The sequence below is a fragment of the Sphaeramia orbicularis genome, chromosome 15 (assembly GCF_902148855.1).
Source record: "Sphaeramia orbicularis chromosome 15, fSphaOr1.1, whole genome shotgun sequence".
Classification (NCBI taxonomy): Eukaryota; Metazoa; Chordata; class Actinopteri; order Kurtiformes; family Apogonidae; genus Sphaeramia; species Sphaeramia orbicularis.
The window spans coordinates 34,220,419-34,242,243 of record NC_043971.1 but is presented as its reverse complement, the minus strand read 5'-3'; the positions used below and the strand labels follow the sequence as shown (position 1 = coordinate 34,242,243).

General features: G+C 38.6%; 1 protein-coding gene and 1 non-coding gene across 4 annotated transcripts; both read left to right on the top strand.

Annotated features, from left to right (window-relative positions):
- The first annotated feature begins 1,404 nt into the window (after window positions 1–1,404).
- Window positions 1,405–19,731, top strand: ccar1 (cell division cycle and apoptosis regulator 1). 3 transcript variants are annotated; one of them, XM_030155644.1, is made up of 26 exons: window positions 1,405–1,471; window positions 2,559–2,721; window positions 2,886–3,061; window positions 3,187–3,318; window positions 3,898–3,930; window positions 4,542–4,738; window positions 4,881–5,007; window positions 5,856–5,975; window positions 7,518–7,710; window positions 7,822–7,966; window positions 8,100–8,252; window positions 8,335–8,560; window positions 9,459–9,572; window positions 9,937–10,103; window positions 10,917–11,127; window positions 12,297–12,380; window positions 12,757–12,945; window positions 14,317–14,508; window positions 14,636–14,872; window positions 14,962–15,091; window positions 15,489–15,577; window positions 16,107–16,247; window positions 16,356–16,476; window positions 16,676–16,858; window positions 18,491–18,696; window positions 18,786–19,731. In XM_030155644.1, exons 2-26 carry the CDS (start codon window positions 2,610–2,612, stop codon window positions 18,852–18,854), a joined length of 3,747 nt encoding a protein of 1,248 aa, XP_030011504.1. In that variant the 5' UTR covers window positions 1,405–1,471; window positions 2,559–2,609; the 3' UTR covers window positions 18,855–19,731. The 3 variants fall into 3 exon arrangements, with proteins under 3 accessions (XP_030011504.1, XP_030011506.1, XP_030011505.1); XM_030155645.1 differs by lacking the exon at window positions 1,405–1,471 and adding an exon at window positions 1,917–2,094; XM_030155646.1 differs by lacking the exon at window positions 5,856–5,975.
- Window positions 9,635–9,701, top strand: LOC115434797 (small nucleolar RNA SNORD98). Its single transcript, XR_003937595.1, has one exon. It is a non-coding gene; the product is annotated as a small nucleolar RNA SNORD98 (small nucleolar RNA).
- Window positions 19,732–21,825: the final 2,094 nt, after the last annotated feature.

Genomic DNA, 21,825 nt, shown 5'->3' with positions numbered 1-21,825 from the left:
ATCATCACAGAAAACTTTTTTTTTTCAGTTTTCATCACAGTACAGTAAGAACATAGAAGTTATGGGGGCAGCCGTACCAGCAAAGCACTTAAGTGGCAGAGTACCTTATCTTATTTTTTGACTAAAAATAAATAAATAAATAAATAAATAAATAAATAAATAAATGTAAACTCCATGTAACTGGCAGGATTTGAACCCCAGCTTCCTATATAACCATCCCTATCCTTTTTTTTTTTTTTTTTTTTTTTAAACACACTTTGTTAAAAAACTGCAACAATACAATCAAACATTCCAGGCTGCAGACAACAGACAATATAGAAATTTAACAGAAAATACAGCACAGTTATTGGAGTGGGGTGTAATCATTCCATTTTAGTGGAATGGTTTTTGTTGCCTAATGTTTAAAGCTTAAAGCCTGAAGTTTTTTAGAGGTTCTGAATTAAAATAAATTTGGATTCATGGATGAAAATTTAAATATATTTACAAATATGAGATTTCCCTGATAAAGTAAAAACACTGATTATAAATGATATTTTAGAATTTGTATCTATCTATCTATCTATCTATCTATCTATCTATCTATCTATCTATCTATCTATCTATCTATCTATCTATCTATCTATCTATCTATCTGTAAATATTCTATCCATCTGCCAGGTGTGGCATATTTGCATCATCACTGCAAAGTGTGTCATAGGCTGATTACAACAGAAGATCACGTCACAATCTACAGTTTTATCTGGAAGAAACATTTATCAGACACTGAACTTTAGATCTCACAGATATGGAGGTATGGTAAAGACATGAACATTCAATTTACTGGCAGCAGCTAGGTGGGCATTCCTGTTGTGGCCAGCCTAAAGGCACACCTGTGCCACAGTGATGCTGCCTAATCAGACTTCTGTCAGGGGTGTGGTGTGTCAGGTGTGTGGGTGGGGGGCGGTACTGATTTTTAAACTGATATGTAAAGCACTTTGTGCTACAGTCTTAATGTATGAAAAGTGCTATATAAATAAAGATTATTATTATTATTATTATTATTATTATTATTATTATTATCTCAGCAAAGTAGAGGTGCTTGGTAACAGATTTCAAACAATTTTGTGACAAAAATTGAGACAATTGGGTCTATTATGTACAGAAAAAACGTTTTACATCTTTGGTTTCAGCCCATCAAAAATTAAAACAAACATAAGAGTTGTGTCTTTATGTTTTACAGTGTACATTAAATTAAAATGGATTTTGAATTGAAATGATTACTTCCAAATGAAATTAAATATAAGAAAGCATAAATTACATACATATTACAGAATATCTTTTTTAATTACAGTGAGAAAATGTGAGTTATGCATTAGTTTCCAGTCTCGCCACATTGTAGTCACCTCCAAATCTTTGGTCTGGATGAAGGATCTGGTTCTCCTCTGTGCGCATGCGTGTTTCATGTCTCTATCGGCCGGTGCAGAGGACAGTGGTAAGTACTGATGGTGATGTTTTCATCAAATCTTATTCATGTGCTTATTGTGGCCATTGTGCCCATACTCCATCCTTGAGTATGTCTATGATTTTGCGCTGTTACTAAATACATTTTCTTTCATGCTAATGAATCATTTAAGAATTAAGAGCCGGTGCCAGCGAGCGCTAGCTCGGGCCTCGCGTTTACGAACAAGTCCAGCACGAGTGCTCTGGCAACAAAGCTAACCTAACAATATAAGTAGAGACTGTATCTGACCACTGCTGCATGTGTATCGATGCGTATTCACTTGGCAATGTCTTAACACATTTCCTTTTAACAAAGCTGGCGAAGCCATGACAAAAACAATAACACAACGATCATTAGTCACAACAATAACAGTTTTAACCAGCAAGGCAGTTGTAACCTCGCGCTGAACTGTTAGCTAGCATGCTAGTGTCAGCTAAAGCTAACGTTAGCGGACTGCAGTTTAGCCTGCCGAGGCTGCTGTGTCAGCGGATATTAATCTCGGGACTCCGGCGTGGATCAAGGGTGTATATACATTATGAAAGTTTGTGCCAACGACTCCGTCAATCGTCTTCTCCATTAACGAAGCTTCAGACGGCTAATTTCATCCCTTCGCTGTAAGAGTTTTAATATTAAGTCAATGCAGCAGTTGCTACTTAAATTGAAAATTGTAGCTTTGGTTCAGTCTGACATACGCATTTCAAGGTGCTAACGGTTTGATGATCATGTGGCCTGCGAAGTAATGTCAGCATATTCGACTTGCATATATCAAAGTAGGTACTGCAGCTACATGATTGGTCTTATCTTGCACGTTGAGCAACTGCTCCTTGTTTACACTTTGATGGTCAGTCATTTGACTGTGTAGCACCGGCAGCAGCGCAACTTACTGTGTAATAAGAAACGACAGCTGCAGGTCATGGTTGTGGGATTATCATTCAAATGGGGAAATACGACTTTCTACAACACTCGGGATATAGTTTACGTTATTTAACATTATTTTTTGTGAAGTTAATGTGGGAAAAATCAGAAGGCATTAAACTTCAAACCTAGACATGACTATATATATATGTTTATTGTTTAGGAGTGAAGCATCGGCCTGTTAAATAGAGACTGTCTTTAAGTTGAGCGAGTCATGGCCCAGTTTGGGGGACAGAAGAACCCACCATGGGCCACTCAGTTCGCTGCCACAGCGGTATCCCAGCCTGGCCACTCGGGGCAGTCTCTGGACCTCAACAGCCTGCACTGTGAGTATTTCAATATTTAGTTGTTGTTTTTTTTTAAATTTAATTTTATTTTTTTTACTGAAACTACCACTTGAAACATACTGTTCCAGTCCAGTGATTACTTGCATAGGGAATATATCCATACTATTTTAATGTATTTGTCCCATTGGTGTCTGTCTCTATAGCTCTTGGTGTGCAGCAGCCGTCTCTGCTGGGTGCGTCTCCTTCTGTTTACTCTCAGCAGTCAGCCTTGGCTGCAGCCTCTCTGAGCAATCAATCTGCTGCAAATTATCAGCTGTCTCAGCAAACTGCTGCCCTGCAGCAGCAAGCTGCAGCAGCTGCTGCAGCAGCACTTCAACAGGTGGGTCAGAGTGAGGCAGTCTTAAGCACAATGTTTGCATTCATCCACCCCTGGTCACATCGAAACCTATTTGACACTCTTGTATTTTATTGAATACAATATCATGTCTTTTTGTATATCTATAGTCTCAGATTAATACAGCCCTCCAGCAGTATCAGCAGCAACAGCAGCAACAGCAACAACAGCAGCAGCAACAACAGCAACAGCAGCCTCCTCAGCAACCCCCTCAACAGCAACTGTACAATGTACCTCATCAGGTAAATCATAAGCTTCTAAACTTTGTGAACTCCAGTGGTAATGCTTAGTGTTTTGAGGTCTGATGGTTTAGAAGCATTGGTAGTGTATTTTATTCATATCTGGACCCCAACCTTGGCTTCATATAATATACGACACATTAGTAAAGTAGATGTCTTGGGGAGATGACGGAGACAGTGAGTTGCTGTTTGAGAAGAAGGATGGCTCATGCAGAACTCCAATCTAAAACACCCTCTGCTTTCATTTATTTGTCCTCAGTAAGGGCTTAAATGTGTCTTTTAGTTCTTTTGTACTGCAGTGAATTTTATTTCTGGAACCAGTGGTATCCATTTTCATCATCCATAACTACTGCATATATACAGTGCCTTGGGTTGTAAAGGTTGACAGGACTCCTCAAATGATTGTGTCTATATATGTACATAGGTCATGTTTCTACTGGCAGAATTGTTATTTAATACTCATCCATGGGGTGTAGCAACTGGGTATGATGGCAAAAGTTGCAGTTTTACAGTGTGGGTGGATCTCCAGGCTTATATCAGCATAATTTTAATTAATCCTATTTTTGTTTTCTGTTTTCACAGCTCCCACAGCCTCAACAGGCACTCATTTCTCAGGTATTGTGCAGAAATATGTTACCCTTTCAAAGTTGCTAGTTTCAGGCATTAAATATTCATTGAAATACTTACACAAAGATCTGGTGATTGCTTCTGGTTGTTTCTTTTTTCATGGAACTCTATATAGAGACAGGTACTGTTTACTGTAAATGCACTTTTACTTTGCGCTTTACTCTGTTGTAAAGGATTCCTGTAATTTGTGTTTTTTTTTTTTTCCCAAAAAACATTTTTTACAGTATTATTCAACAGCATTTATAGTTGGAAAAACTGCTGCTGTTGTTTAAAATAAACCCAAATATCTAAATTAACTACACAAACAACCAGCTTGAATTGTGATAAACAAGAGAAACCATTTCATGGAAATCTGCTACTCCATGATTGCACCCTGAATACGTGGATTATATATTCACACCATTTGACAAATCCGATGAGCAGATTCTATTTTGGTGAATACTTTGTTTTATTTTATTGCAAATCACATGATCATGACAGTATTAAAAAGTTACTACACATTATTTTCCTCATATTGTGCAAGAATGTTGATTGAATATTATGCCCTTTGTGCATGTTTTACAAGTAACATGAAACATTTTCCTTGTCCCAATCCTCAGCCCCCTGTCGCCTTGCCCACCAGTCTGAGCCTGTCCAACCCCCAGCAGACCGCCCAGATTACTGTGTCCTACCCAACTCCACGCTCAAGTCATCAACAGCAGACACAACCCCAGAAACAGCGAGTCTTTACTGGTGTCGTCAACAAGTTGCATGACACATTTGGCTTTGTGGATGAAGACGTCTTCTTTCAGCTAAGGTAACCAAAAAAATGAAATAATGGTAGTTGATATTTCTCAAACTGGTACCTTCTTTTACATCAGTTTGAGAATTATTTTTTTATTATTTTGCCAGCTGGTCCCCTCTCAGGCCAGATGTCTGAACATTTGTTTGTATTTTAGTGCTGTAAAGGGGAAGACTCCACAAGTTGGTGACAGGGTCCTAGTGGAAGCTGTGTACAACCCAAACATGCCCTTCAAGTGGAATGCTCAGCGCATCCAGACCTTACCTCAACTGGCAAATCAGTCGGTAAGAATATTCAGAGGTTACACTCAGTCTCTCAGAGATAAAGGAAAATACTTTTTGAGCAGAATGATGCGTCTTTGTGATGTAGGTAGACTTGTATTTGCACTTGGAGTTTTTGACAGTTTTTCCTTTTAGAATGAAGATTTTCCTTGTAAATATTTCTTGCCTTGTTAAAAATATCTTTGTTTTAATTGGCTTTATAATTGATTTTAGAGACAAAAGCAGTTCATATATTATATTTGTATATATCATGGTCAAATACCACTTTTTCCAAGTAAAATTGAACATTGTTTGGGTCTGGGTCCACAAAAGAATGTATTTTGTTGTTGAGGAAAATTTTTAAAAGATGGGGTTTTGGAATAAACTGTTGGAATATCAGCTTGTTCAAGGGGAAATTTTTATAGACTTCAATCAAATGTTTAGTTGTATTATAGGTGTAGCGCTAGACTTATTACTTATTAATTCAAGTACTTGTTTCCACTTCTGCCACTCCATCTGTCAGTGGAAAACTTTCAACATTAAGACAATGCAACCAATGTAGTCTTTTGAACCAAAGTAGACATCATCTTCCCATTTTCTGATTTTTTGAAACTGGTATGGTCAGTTTGCATTACTTAGTTTGTCTTTATTTCAGCCTTAGAGATCAAAATAAACACCGGAGCACTTGCTTAACACTCTTGTCTTTTTTTAGGGGAAATTACAATATATTACTTTGAGATTCATGATTTCATTCAATATTTAGTCTTGAGAGTGAAGTCTAATATAACTAGGATTTTTTTTTTTTTCCAGATTGATCTTTTCCCTGTTCCTCTCTGTTTTATATTGACTGTTGTGTTCTCAATCCCTCCTAGCATCAGCAGCAGCCTCAGCCTTTACCTCAAGCTTCCCCACAGCTCGGCAGCCTTTACAATGAACCAGGGATGCAGCTGCGCTACTCAGAAATGCACTCTACTCCGGACAACAGACAAAATGTAACCCCCTTAGCTGTGAATCACACATCTTTTATTAGTCCCTTCTTCCTTTCTTAGACTTTTTTATTTTTTGTGTGTTTACTGGTTTTCTTGCTGAACCTAATATCTAACCATAGTTAAGTCTGTCTTTAACTGCAGTTTTTGCTTTTTTCTTTTAGTTTGCTGTTGCATCCAAATGGATAGAACTACCTTTTCTAGTGTTTTCAACTATACTTTTCTTTATTTTAAGGGAACGTTCACAGACCAAGAGACCATTTTTACATCATTTTTGCATAATTACACAATCATTAATGTGGATTTTGTTTGGGTTACCGTTTGAGCTTTAACTCTTACCTCAGACTTGTCTTTAAACCTTATAATTGGTGCCTTTCTCTACAGGGGACATACAGATGACAGTGTCTTCAGTAGCCGAAAACATTGTATGGCAGGGGCCTTTCTGAAATCATTCTGTTTTCACTATAAACTTATTTCTAGTTCAATTCATACTTCTCACAAATACATTTTATTTGGCTGCATTAGTTTCCAGTAATTCAGAGAACGAACATGTATTTTGCTACATGTACAGAACCAGATAGTTAAACATACAATGTATTTTGTTTTTGATTAATTTTGTTAAGTTGAGATAATTGATGTGGTGTTGAATTGTAATTGATCACCATTCCTTTAAAAGTATTTTGCAAGATGCTGAACTAATAGTGTGTCTAACAAATTTAAAATATCACTACAATAGTGCATTGTACTTCCATGCATTTCACTGATGCTGCATGCAGGTTGTGATTTTTGAAGCAGAACTGATACACACTATTGTGCATTCCTATTTCATTGACTCCGACCTGCTTTAACCCAAATATAATCAAACTTAAATGACATAGAATGTAGTTTTAGTCAAAATCAAGTAATATTACAGCTAACGTTATCTAGTACCTTTGGCACTGATAGTGATGTCCACTCATTGCTGTTACTTAGGTAATGCTGACATGCTCTTAGTCCAGAAGTATGGTTAAATTTGCAGTGATTTGACATTATGTTGTCTTATACACACATTGCACCCTAAATTATTGCTAAGTTTTAATAATCATTTATAGATATTTTAGAGCATTCAGAGTAAATCATGTCTTTTTACTTTTAACCCTCAAATTAGGTTAGTTAGCTCTGCTTCTTATTTCCTTCATCCAAAACATTTGCATGTTCAAACAGGTGAAATCCAAAATCATGACTTTTGACAGATTCTCAAGATGTGTGTCGACTAGTTAAAATAAACCAAATGCCTTATATGAGTTAATATTTTTGTCTAGCACCAGGAGATTGTTGAATAGGACAACATACCGGGACACCTTTTTGATAGGGCTTTCCTAATTTTCTCATCCAAGCAGATGGTCAGACTGTTTCACAGCTTCTTTTTGTCAAGCAGCCACTGACATGAGACTTTGAACAGTACATCTTCCTGTCTTTGGTTGTCAAAGTCAGTAGCATTTTAAGGAATTATGATTGAGGTCTGACTTTTGTATACTTAACTCTGTTTTTTTTTATGCTTTACTGTAGAGTCAGCCTCAACCTCCTAACATGATGAAACCGGCACCCACCATGCTGCAGTCTCTACCTCCCCCAACTTCATTCAGTGTTCCAGCCCAGGCTCCCCCTCCCTCATTACTGCAGGCCCAGCTCTCTGCTGCCTCTCTGGCCCCACTTCTTCAAAACCCTCCACAACCTCTGCTGCCACAGCCTCCACCCAAGGGTAAAGGTTACTTATTTACATGACACTTGTGTTAAATTGAAACCTGTATTTCTGCATCATTAAGTGGTTTCACGAGCACATTTTAAAAAATGTTATGGCCTTTGTTTCAAGATGTGTTTCCAGGAGGGCTGCTTCAACCCCCAGTTAGAATGATGCCTCAGCCACAGCCGGTACGACGGATTGAGCCTCCACCTCGCTTCCCCAGTCGCAGTGATCGAGGCCCAGAGCTCATTCTCAGAACTAAAGAGGAACGCAGGTCAGATTACAGCCCATTTCATCTGAGATTATTTTTCTTTTTGCTAATAATTGTATGAAATCACTCACCACTTCTTCAAATTTTTTCCTTAAAATGAATTTCTCAAACTGCTTTTGAATCATGTCCTTTGCAGAGACAGAGACCGTGAACGCAGGCGTTCAAGAGAACGCTCACCCACGCGCAAACGTTCCAGAGACCGCTCTCCAAGACGGGACCGGTCACCTCGGCGGCCTCGCAGGGTGATGCTTCGCTACACAGTCCAATTCTCAAAGTTCAGTTTAGATGGGTAAGTAAGACTTCCATGTCTCAGGTGGTTTACAATATGTCCAGCATTTTATCCAGATAGTAATTGTCTCTTCTGTCTATAGCTCTAGCTGTGACATGATGGAGCTGAGGAGGCGCTATCAGAGTCTCTACATTCCTAGTGACTTCTTTAATGCCGTGTTCACCTGGGTGGATGCCTTCCCTCTCTCACGGCCCTTCCAGTTTAGTAACGCCTGCAACTTCCATATCATGCACAGAGAGGTGGATCCTTTAGTCAAGAACACAGCTGTGCTGGACCCACCGGATGCTAATCACACCTACAGTGCAAAGGTAAGATGCTCAGTAAACCCCAACAACAGATTATTACTGTAACTATTGAGTTATCGCAAGTTACAAGGGTTATCCACGGTTCTTTTCTATGTCACAACCCAAAATGTGAGATTTGAGGGTCCCAGACAAATGATAAGACAGAGAAATTCTGTATCTGTGGTCAGTGGTCCACATCTTTGGTCTTGAATCACACTGAATGAGAACCATTTTCACTGTGTTGCAACCAATGACCACCTGGAAGAAAATTCTGTCTGTAGCAGAAATATGGGTTGTCTATCCGTAATGTGACAACAGCTAACACAACAGTAACACAACATTAAAAGATGCAACATATGTCTGTGTGCTTAACAATTCCCACAAGTGTTCTTTGCAGAGTTGGGTTCTCAGTTTGCTGTCTTTTCCTGAGCCCTGACTTGGTCTACAGTCTTTTGCCATATTTTTGTTCCCTCTTCCACTGTTGTGACAGAATGATTCTTAGCTTAGTTTATTTGTTTACTACTGTACTGGAACAGATGGATGCTGCATGGTGATGGCCTCATATTTGTGTATATTGACTTGTGCCATAGCCTGTAATTCAGGTGTTATCATGCAGTCTGCATATATGTAGCTTTAGAAATAATTATTGGAATACCTGTGGCAAAGTAGTGACAAGTCAACATTTGCAGTAAATGATATGTAAAGCAAAGCTCAATTTAAATTAATGGCAACAATACCCATTTTTATTTCAATAACATGTAAATTAATATCGGATCATCTGATGTTTCACAGCAGTCTAGAAACACTCATACTCCAAGAACAGAACGGTACATTGTGACTGGTTATAAAAATAGAAGACAAATGACATCTCAGTGCCTAAGATGTTTGCAACTCTTTAAGTTATTGTTGTGTGATGGTTCAGGTGATGCTCCTGGCTAATCCCAGCATTGAGGAGCTCTATCACAAGTCCTGTGCTTTGGCAGAGGATTCCCAGGAGGTCAGAGACTCCTTTCAGCACCCTGCCAGACTCATCAAGGTATGCTCATGCTTCTGCTGTACTGATGAATGCACTTTTAGCACAGCATTACAAACAGAGCTGACAGTGATGTAAAAGCCCTATTCCATTTCTGAATGCTCTCAATGTGGAGTAACTCAAACTGATGTCGGCTCTTTCTGAATACTCTGTTTTTGTTTTGTTTTTTAAACACTTTTTTTGATTGTGGATCCGCAGAGCTTTGATTACTTGAATGTGTCGTTGACCATTTTGTTTTTCTCTGTCTCTATCTTCTTTTTTGGCTCTTTTCACCCACCATACCCCTGTATCCACATTCCCTGTTTCCATCTAACTTGCTCTACTCTACTATTGCTCTCCTTTGTACTCGTCTGTCTTTCTCCTTCAGTTTTTGGTGGGCATGAGAGGTAAAGATGAGGCCATGGCCATTGGTGGCCACTGGTCTCCCTCTCTGGATGGAGCTGACCCAGAGAAGGATCCCTCAGTCCTTATAAAGACAGCTATACGCTGTTGCAAGGCACTCACAGGCATAGACCTTAGTCTGTGCACTCAGTGGTAAGCGTTGTTACTCGTCAATATTTACTCTAATTTTGTATTCATTATGCTTTGACTGAAATCTCAAATTAAGTATCTGTAATACTGTGCATCATGTGACTACCTGATACTAAATCTCATTGTGCACATGTTGAGCAATATTTTTGTTTTGTTTTTTATATTAATGATGATTGTTTTTAATTTGCTACCCATTATTTACTTTTTTTTGTGCAATGTTCTTTTTGCCTCTGTGTGTTGTCGTCTTGCCTCCCTTTCTGTCACACTTTCTAAACATTTATATGCATATCCTGTTGTGATGAAAAACCAAAACGCATGGACTTTGTGGCTGGAAGCAGTAGCCTGGACCAGAAGACACTGCTGTTACTTTGTTTTCTTTGATTTTTTTCTATGGTCTTTGTTAAATATCTTACATATTTAACTGGCTTTCACTGTCCTGTTGATTCTCTTCTTCGCACAACCCTAATGTAGTGCGTTACATAAGTGTATCCTAGGTTAAATGCAGAACTCACCATCTATAATTGGCTGAAGATGGCTAATAATGGGGCAGAATTTGGGGGTGTGATTTATTTATTCTATGTGATTGTCTGTCAACTTTTGCTGCCATAACCTGTGACAACAGTCGGAGAGCTGCAGACTGGGCCCATTTGTCTATGCTGTGTGTGGTGGGGGAGAAGGGTCAGTGTAATGATGCTGATCATTCATTGACCTCGTGGGAGGGAGTAGCTGTTGAAGGCTCGTCCTAATAGGCTTGCCTTTTATACTGTGCCCTGACCAGAATGTTTCTTTCCAATGCACCTTCTTCCTTTGCGACAGGTATCGTTTTGCAGAGATTCGCTATCATCGGCCAGAGGAGACACACAAGGGGCGGACAGTCCCTGCTCATGTGGAGACAGTGGTTTTGTTTCTTCCGGATGTTTGGCATTGTCTTCCTACCCGCTCAGAGTGGGAGGTGCTGTCACGGCGACTCCGGGAGCAGCTGGCTGAGAAGCTGTCGGCCGAGCGAAAGGAGGCGGATGGAGAACAGGCACTGAACCGCTAATCCCTCTCTTCTCATTTCCGATTCTCACAGGAAGGCACAGGAATTACAAAAAAACAAACCCCAGATACACACCACACGCCAAGCACACTTCACTACTCACGCTCAGACATGAACACCAGGCAGATTATCGCTGCACCAGATTTCACCTAGGCTTCTTCTGTTTACTCCTCCACCTGTCCCCTTCTCCTCTGCTCCATTCCTCCATCAGCACTCCCACCTTCCCTCACATCCAGCAGACACATACAGTGGAAGCAGTGAGACTAGGCTGTGTTGTGTAGGCCCCAGTCGCAGCTGATAAAACAGCTTCCAGCTCCTTAATCATAATTAATTGGGCGCTAATCTGGGAATAATTCTGTTTAATCCTGGCATTTTGAGCAGCATTTCTTGCTTATCCTGCTATCAATATGGGTGCTTGCAAATGGGTGTCAAAATTATCTCAAATCTCAGACTACTTATGAAATTAAAACCAGTGTCTTTCTTTTTATAGACAGAAATCGTATCTGTTTGTGCTGGAATCTGTGGAGTCAGCTGTATGTAAATAATGTGTTTGTTGTAGAACTGTCTTTTTATATGATTTTTCACATCAATTTGATACCATCTGACTTCGAAAACAGAACCTCCCCCAAGTCCTGTTTCTTGTCTGTTCTTGTTGTTGGATTCTACTTTTTCATTTGGACTATATGTAGAATTTGGTTTTTCCAGGGCAGTTGGTTGGACAGAAGCACAGATCGCTCCCATGTGACATAGGTCTTTAAAACGCATAAATGCCAATACTCGATATCCCAGTCATAGACCATGCTAGGGCCACCTTATCCACACTGTTTGGAGACCAGCTTCAGTTCACCTGATGTACCTACACACCTCTCATTGATTTTTACCTTTTTTGTGTTCCACAGATTGATTGATTGGCAGCTGGGGGGCATTTCTGTTGGTTTTATAAGAGCTAGAGAGCTTCCCTGTGTACGCTTCAGTAGCAGTGGACTTAAACACAGTCGAGAGCTCACTAGGACGAGACAAAGAAAGACAGATGTGACGTTGCTTCTTGCACGGATCAACTTAAAACTCATTCAGGCCACAAATGGTGTGCTGACTCTTTGTTATCCCACCTCTTTCTTTTTCTCTGCCTGTCTCTATCTAAATAATTCCCTATCAAGGAGGAAGACGAGAAGGATGACGATGAGTCAAAGGACGTTAGTACTCCCACTCACTGGTCTAAACTTGACCCGAAATCCATGAAGGTGAGATGATTTTATGAATAAAATGAATAGAAGTTTTAGTTTACTGACTTTACAAGGTGTTGTCCAATATCACCACCTTGTATTTTCTCTGTATCTCATGAGAACCTTCCTTATTTTCCTACTTATATATAGTTTTAACTTGAAATGGTTGCACATTTTATTTACAGTTTCAGTTTTTACAGGGTTTTGAGTGTTGCCTGTTGACATAACCTACCTCTTTTGTCTCGTCATCATTAGTGCAGTTAAAACAACAACATAAGTCTGACAATTGTAGATTTTTTTTGGTCAAAACCAGTCTTCAGCTTTTGGATGAGGGTGTGATCGCGCTTGTTGGTTCTTCATTTCTTTTCATGTGTTTAATTTTTTCCCTCTGAAGGTGAACGACCTGCGCAAAGAGCTGGATTGTCGTTCTTTGAGCTCAAAAGGCTTAAAGTCGCAGCTGATCGCCCGCCTCACCAAGCAGCTGAAGGTGGAGGAGCAGGTGGAGGAATCCAAAGAGCCCGAAAAAACAGAGAGCAAACCTGTCGAGGAAGAGGAGCCAATTCGCACTGAGGAAGACAGAGAGGTACATCGTGTTTTGGTTAAGTGAATTATCCTAGACTGATCTATTTAGTTTTAGGGTTTTAAAAGAATGAGTCTCACTCATTTACTACTCACATCCTTATAACAGAAGCGTATTAGGAAGTGATTTCATTTTTTGTATAGTACAGAGTAGAGCAGTGTAAGATGCATTTCATGGTTTGTAAATATGCATAGTAAACATTAACTGTAATGGTTTATTTAGTATCCTTAAAGCTTTTTACCATTACCATTTTGTACAATTTAAATTTCTGGTAGCAGGTTATCCTGTAGTGGTGCCAAGTTTGTCACATTGGTGTTTTTGTTTTACAAAATTAGTGACGACATCCACTGGACTTGGATTGTTAGCTTGTTTTAGGTATTTATCCAGCTAAGTACTTGTTTGGATTGTGTTTTGTTGTCTGAAAATTAATTTGGTTGTGCTGTTAACTGACACTCCTCTGGCTATGTGAATGTATGGAATGTGTATAATGCTGCAAGTGTTGTGTAGTGTCACCATGGCAACACAGACGAAACAATAGGTCTAAGGCTATGTTCAGACTGCAGGCAAATGTGGGCCAGATCTGATTTTGCCCATATGTGACCTGTATTCGATCTGTTAAAGATGGTTTGAACAGCACAAATCTGACCCAGGCCACTTTTATATTTGGTCCTAAATCCGACACGTATCCAATACTTTGCAATGCAACTTCAGTCTGAACGGCCAGGTTGCATTTATCCGACCTTTACGTCATTGAAATTCGACAAACATCACAATTCTGTGTCCCAGGTACATTACTTCTGTAAACACAGTGCATGCCTGTGTGGTCACGTATTATGTCAGGACCTCTTTTGCGCATGCGCATTCAGTTCATACCCAAAACTGATAGAAGTCACATTTAATGTGTAATACAAATGAGCACATAAAAAAATTGGATTTCACCAAAAAAATCCAATCCGAATTGTGCATTAAGACCTGCTGTCTGAATGTAGTCTAAGAGGCTATGATTGTGACCATATATACATATTATGCCCAATTAGACTAGTAGTCCAATTGAACTTTGGCGCATGTCCTTCAACTTCTATTTACTGTTTGTCTCCTGTTTCCCTTCTTAAAGTTAAGAGGTCAAAGGTCTCCACACCTGGAGCCTTTAGTGTGGTTGACTCGACCTGCAGTACATTTTCCATCTGGTTCAAAGGTGCACTTAATTTGGGCAAGTGAGCAAAATCAAATGCACCAAGACCATTTAGAAGAGTTTGTTGTGGTCGGGTCTGAAAACTTTAAGTCCAATACAACTGATTCGCACCAAAGCAAACAAACTGAAATAAAGGGCATTTTCACACCACAAAGGATTGGTTTGTGCTTCATGTATTTCAGGAGGAAGAAAGGAAGAGGCAGGAGGAACTTGAGCGCCAAAGGAGAGAAAGGCGCTACATTCTTCCTGATGAGCCCACCATCCTCGTTCACCCCAACTGGGCGGCCAAGAATGGGAAGTTTGACTGTAGTGTCATGTCCTTGAGTGTGCTACTGGACTACAGGCTGGAGGACAACAAGGAGCACTCTTTTGAAGTGAGACTTAAAGGCCACAGTCTACAGTTCATCTTATGTTTCAGAAAAGATCAAAGATGTGTACTTTGTGTTTTAAATGTTTTGTAATGCGATGGAGGCCTCACACTCGTTGTCCTTGTCTTTCCAGGTGTCCCTTTTTGCTGAGCTGTTTAATGAGATGCTACAGAGAGACTTCGGCTACCGCATTTACAAAGCCCTCGCTGCCCTTCCTGCTAAGGATGAAAAGAAAGAGAAGGAGAAGAAGGTCAAAAAAGAGGCAGAAAAGAAAGATGGTGAAAAACGCGAAATGAAAAAGGAAAAAGATGAGGAGAACGAGGAGCCGTCTGCAAAGAAGTCCAAAGAGGATGACGAGGAGAGGAGGAAGGTAAGTGCCTTTAAGTCCATGTGTTTGAATGCACAGCTTCAGTTTTCTCCAAAACTGGTGTTAATTTAATGTTGTGTGTCTTCATCCAGTACGATGACAAGGTGGTGAAGAAGGAGGAGTCTAGAGATGAAGATGAGAATGAAGACGATAGCAGCACAGCCAATGCCGAGGAATACGACCCTATGGAGGCTGAAGATGCAGACGATGACGATGATGATGGTACAACCTTGTTTTTTTCTTGTTTTTGTTTTTTTTTAAATGTAACCAAATCATTGTGACATTTACATCTGTGTGATTTTGGCCAGTGATGAGAAATCATGCACCACGCTGAACCTGTGATGGATTACACTACCACAGTTTCTGAGGCCTTTCCATGGAGAACAAGTTGTCTTCTGATTTTAGATGTAATGAAATTCTATAAAATTGGTACAAAATCATAAAGCACTGATGTTTACTAAGATTGTTAGATTATAGACTGTTATATTACAGAAAATAGGTATATTATAGCAACATTCCTTCAAGTTCCACATTGTTTTGCACCAATTTAGTGGAACAGCCCTTTATTAAAGTGTACAGTTTACTCATCTCAGTCCACTTGTTATGATACTTTTTGTAGATAAAGACGATGCCGACTCCAATGACAGAGACAGGAAGGACCGTAAGGATGACCGCAAGTCATCAAAGGAGAGGTCATCCAAAGACAAGGTAAATCAGAATCTGAGTACTTTATTAATCCCAGAGGGAAGTGATTGTGTTACAGATGCATTTCATTCAAGCATAACAAAAAAATAGCAGGAAAGAAAATATCAATACTATATATTCCCCAAATATACATATTAAAGCACTCTATTAAGACACTGATATGAGGTGTGAAACATGACATGATATATACAATGGAAAGAGTAACTCACAAACTGCAACTACAAGAAGCACAAAAACTACAGACCACAAAATTTAATCAAAATCTGTCCATAACTTTTTGAGTTATGTTGCACACTAACGGACAGACAAACAGACAGACAGACAGACAAACAAACAAACAAACCCTGGCAAAAACATAACCTCCTTGGCGTGGGGGGCCCACGGGGGGGCCACTGATCAGCCTTGGCGGAGGTCTGCGCTCTCCGAGTGCTTCTAGTTGATTATGTGTTTATGAAATTTCAATAAAAACTTAAGTGGAAAAAAAAAAACAAACCATAGTTATAGCTATAAATGTCCTGTTTTTTAACACCAGGAGAAGAACCAGATGGTCACACACAACAAGGAACTGCTCTTGGCGTTCGTCTACTTTGACCAAAGCCACTGCTGCTATTTAATGGAGAGGGACCTGGAGGAGATCCTATACACACTGGGGCTGCACCTTTCTCGAGCGCAGGTAAACATACTGTTAGTTTTCCCTCTGATCAGTTTTTTTTTTTTTTTATTTTAAATCTGTATTTATTTGTCTGGAGAAGTTTACCTCAAAGCTCTGCTGTGTTTCCAGATAAAGAAGCTTCTGAACAAACCAGTGGTACGAGAGTGCTGTTACTACCGTAAACTGACAGACAGGGGAAAAGACGAGCCTGTGCCTTCTGTTAATGACACTCAGATTGAAAACCTCTTAGGTGAGTTAATTATTTATGGTCAAATTCAGTAATTTCATTAAAATAACTATGATTTGGCCAGTGAGGAGAAATCATGCACCACGCTGAACCAGTGATGGATTACACTACCACAGTTTCTGAGGCCTTCCTAGGGGAAAAATGCTTCACATAAATAATCAAGTATGGTTTACTTATAGAGCTTTTCTGTTTTTGTTGACAGGTAACAGAGGACTACTTCCTGCTCCTAAAGCTCGTCCTCAGTCGGAGGCCAGTGAGTCCGGTAACCTGATTGTGTACAACGGTGCCATGGTCGATATCGCCAGCATGATGCAAAAACTGGAAAAGAGCGAGAAAGCAAGGGAGGAGATTGAGCAGAAACTCTTCTTGCAAGATGCCAAAATGGGTATGATATGTTTCATGTATAAAGATCAGATCCATCATGTTTGTGCATCTGAAGGTGTGATGAATAGACATGGACCAGACCTTGGATGAAGAGTTTTTCTGAACCTGCACAAATAGGCCAGCCACATGCAGAACATCATAATTAGCACTATATACAGGATAAAAAGCTGATTTATTTATTTATTTTAATGGATTATCCTCAGGCTGATAATACATATTCTAGTGGATTTCAGTTGCAAGCTACACTCTGTGTCAGTAGTCCAACAGGACCATGATCTGGCTCAATTTGAGCTTTGCTACAGAAAAGCCCAGTTCCACTTGATTCAGTTTTCACTTGTCTGTGATCGCTGTGGTTGAGTGGACTGGTACATTACATTACTGTCACTGCACATCAACAACAACTCAGCATCTGTCCACTTTGTTTTCAATTAAGAATGACTGAATTTGCAGTAAAGACTGAAAAGAATAATAGTTCACAAAATGTATGTAGTACACTAACAGGCAAAAGTTTGGACTCACCTGGTTTTTCTTTATTTTTATGACTATTTTCATTGTAGATTCTCACTGAAGGCATCAAAACTATGAATGAACACATATGGAATTATGTAGTTTAAAAAGGTGTGACAAAACTCAAAGCATGTTTTATATTTTAGATTCTTCAAAATAGCCACATTTTGCTTTTATTACTGCTTTGTGCATTCTTGGCATTCTCTTGATGAGCTTCATGAGGTAATCACCTGAAATGTTTTCCAAAAGTCTGGAAGGAGTTCCAAATGATGCTGAGCTCTTGTTGGCCATCTGTGGTCCATCTCATGTCATTTAAATAAGAAGGTGAGTCCAAACTTTTGCCTGGTAGTGTATATCACAGTATATAACAAATTCTAACAAGATGTGATGAGATTCAACCCTTTGTGATTTTCATATTAAGATTATGAATAAAAAATGAATAATTAGTAATATTTATTTATATAGTATTTGCATAATGTCAGGTTATAAATGACAAGGCATTAAACAATAATTATGTTTTCACAACAAAAAGGGAATGAAATCAAGTCAGGCCTGTGTAAAATGACAGTAAAACATAACTGTTTTTTTTTTTTTTTTTTTTAAATCTCACAAAAGTCTTTATAATCAAAATGCATAAACACATTAGAAGATGTAAAAATCATAATCAAACCGTTATGCTGTATATAACTTAGTTTTATGATGTTCTTATTTATTTATTTTTACTGATACTAACAAAAGCTGTGTTTTCATAAAGTGTAATGTAAATTTGAAACAAACTTCCCTAAAGTTTTGTGTCTTTCTGTGAACTGATGTGGATTGAACAAACACAGCCATGTTACCAGAAGGTGGCGCTGTAGGCTAAAATACACATGGCGCTTATTAAACAATAGAAGAAGACTATTCCGCTGCTGATAATCTGAGAAGAAACCAGGACATGCTGTGTTAAATGTTTTTCTATATCAGAATGTATTCCAAAAAGGTGCTTCCATTTTAACTCCAAACACATTAAAACTGCAGAAAATTCCAAATGCGTATAATGGATTTTATAGAAAACACCAAGAAACAATAGATTTATTAAATGTCAGTTTGCTCCCTAATATTTTGAATACTTTGTGATTTCATCCAGAGGAAGACGCAAAGGTGAAAGCGCAGCTCGAACAGGCCAACAAGGCTTTGAGCCGAGAGCTGGAGGAGGTGAAAACCAGTCTGAGCCAAACGGAGGAGACCCTGAAGGCCACGGAGGAGAAGAAGGCCGTCTACCACGGCCACATCAACAAAACGTCCAACACGCTGTTAACCACCGTCAGAGAGCTGCTGGCGGTGCTCAAAAAGGTTCAGCACTGACCTATTCCACATGACTTGTCCCTCTGTTCGATGCTGAATGGACATGTAATATTCCTGTTTTCCTTCTTTTTTTGTAGGAGCCTGAAATAGAAGAAGCTGATAAACTGACGGGTGATCTTATCCAAACTAACGGTGCTGATGAATGAATGACACTTTAAGTCAATGAGGCTTAACTTTAATCACTTGTAAATATTCTCTAAAATCATGAGTTTTTTTGTTTAGTTTTTTTTTTGGGGGGACCTAATGTCTCCTTAAGTACATGTGTAAATTTGTTCCTTTGTTTTCTTTGTATAGACATGGTTCTGTTTGTTATCCAGACTAATTTCATCGGCAGAGCGTTGAAAAGCTTATTTTCGTAGCTAATTTTCAAAGCTAATTTTTTCTTCTTGTTTTTTTTTGCTATTGCTTTAAAACGCCTGGTGTAAATTTCTGCCAGTGTGTGTGCGATTGTTTTCTAATGAGCAATAATGATGCTATTTATGTGCGAGAGAATTCAGATTAAACTATATTTAAAGAGACTAATTTTGGACAAAAAAAGGGGGCGGGAGGATTTCCAAGTGCTCCGAACAGAAATATCCATCATCTGCATCTGCTGTTGAGCGACAAAACACTGTCGCAGTTCTTCGTCGTGGCTATGCATGGTTCCTGCCTCTCGGACCTTTTTTGCCGTCTGCACCGTTTAATTTTTCCTTTTTTAATTTTTTTTTATTTTTTGGGCTGTTTTCCACCAACTCCTGAGCTGCAGTTTTAGTGTTTTCGTTGGTCAAAGAAAAAAAAAACAAAACTACACATTGAACCAAAAGATAAGCTCCATGAATGTGTGTTCTGCTGAAGGAAGACTTTGCTGCAACGGTGTGAACACTCTGAAGTCCATCTGAACTGAACTGTGCATTGATTTGGGTTGTCGTAGGAAAGAGCCACAATTAAAGTCAAATGCGCTCAATGCAGGCAATTTTATTTTTCTATTGAAAATGTACTCTACGGATGTCTTGTGTAAGAGTAAAGTGGTTCATTTTAACACTGCACTGAGTCAGAGTCATTTATGTGAAGGTTCAACTGAAAAACAAATAGGAAAGGAGTCACAACAGCTGGCATGAGAATAGGAATTTATATTTAGACGTTCATATTTAGGCTGAATCCACCTTTCCTAATCGTATAAATGAGTTGCCAATGTTCTGACAACAGAAGAAAAGTGTTGTATAGAAAAGTTTGGAATTGTTGATCTCACCAAATGTTAAATATAGAGAAGAGGCCTCTAATAAAAGACGAAAAATGGCATTATAAACAAATATTACATAAAGCATGTTACAAAAGTAGTTTAAAAGGTGGAAACATAACAGAAACTGATGTAAAATGTGGCGTTGTCTTCTATTTCATGGTTGAGATTCCAGAAAAAGTGTGTTCAACATAGATATGACAACAGAAAAGACTCAGAAAAATGTAGATGTGACCGGTTTTTCAGTGCCAGAGACATAACAGTGATCCTTTGGGGTCTTGAGTCGAAAATGTCCGGAAACCACAACACAGAATTATTTTTAGTTCTATTTTTTAATCACTCATACTGTTTCTGTTCTTATTCCTACCTTGTAATGCCACCTAGTCACCAGCAGGGGGCACCAGTGTTTAAGATACCACTTCATACAATCCACCATGACATTACCCTCAGGTTAATAAGGTGTTTATGACTTGGGGGTTTATACTGTAGCAGCTCTGATAACAGATGAATGTAACAGAAGATCATGTTTTGATTTTTACTCACTGAAGAAAAAAAAGTTGAGATTTATTGCATTAATTGTGGCTGCACTTGGGTTGAGTTTAGAATCAGAGCCTTGAACTTGTGTGTGTCCCTGGTTGTTATTTCAACTCAGTTCTACCGATGAGTGGATAAAATGTTTAGACAAATACATTTCTGTCTTAATAAAATATTCCTTTGTCTAAATGCTGATGTTCTACCAGGAAACCAGTGGATGGAAACACAGGCCAAAAAAAGACTCACTACAGCTACAGAGAGCAGCCTGTAGAAAGTCAATACTGTGTTTATTATTTTATATCTCAGCCTTTAAAAAACTCAAACTTCTCAAGACTAATCTGATGAGATGTCTATAAAACAATAAACATGATGCAGAATGTTTTAATGTGATTAAATAGTTTAAACGCCATAAAACATGAGGTGTTCAGTCTGGATCTATCAGACACTGAGATTAAAACATCATCAATAAACTGAACATAGCAGAGCAATACTTAACCCATAAAGACTCTGTGATACTTTTGTGGCAGTTCCCAAATTTTTATGTTTTTTTTTTTTTTTTCTTTTTGGCTCTATTTCACCTTTTTTAAGTGATTTATCCCCATTTTTTATAATACACTGACAGTCAATGAAAACGTCCAGGTGACATTTACAAACATAATTTTATTACGAAGCTGTGAAATTATGTAGAGGCTGTACAGGGTGGGGAAGCAAAATTTACAATATTTTGAGGCAGGGATTGAAAGACAGTGTATGACCAATTAGTTTATTGAAAGTCATGAGAATTTATTTGCCACAAGAAAATTTACATAATAGAAAATGTTTTTATTCTATGTGTCCTCCTTCTTTCTCAATAACTGCCTTCACACACTTCCTGAAACTTGCGCAAGTGTTCCTCAAATATTCGGGTGACAACTTCTCCCATTCTTCTTTAATAGTATCTTCCAGACTTTCTCGTAATAGTTTTGCTCATAGTCATTCTCTTCTTTACATTATAAACAGTCTTTATGGACACTCCAACTATTTTTGAAATCTCCTTTGGTGTGACGAGTGCGTTCAGCAAATCACACACTCTTTGACGTTTGCTTTCCTGATTACTCATATGGGCAAAAGTTTCTGAAAAGGTATGGATAATAGTGTTAGGTATGATTATGACATCAATATATGTTTGGTTTCAAAACAATTGATGTAGTGCCTGCTGAGAAAAAATAACTAAATATTCATTGTAAATTTTGCTTCCCCACCCTGTACAGATCAACAAATTAACAGAACAAGAGATGAAACAAATAATGAATTCACATGATGGTTTGATGAGAACAGTTCAATCGACGCCCAACTTCTGAATAACTCAGGCTGACTTGTACCATACT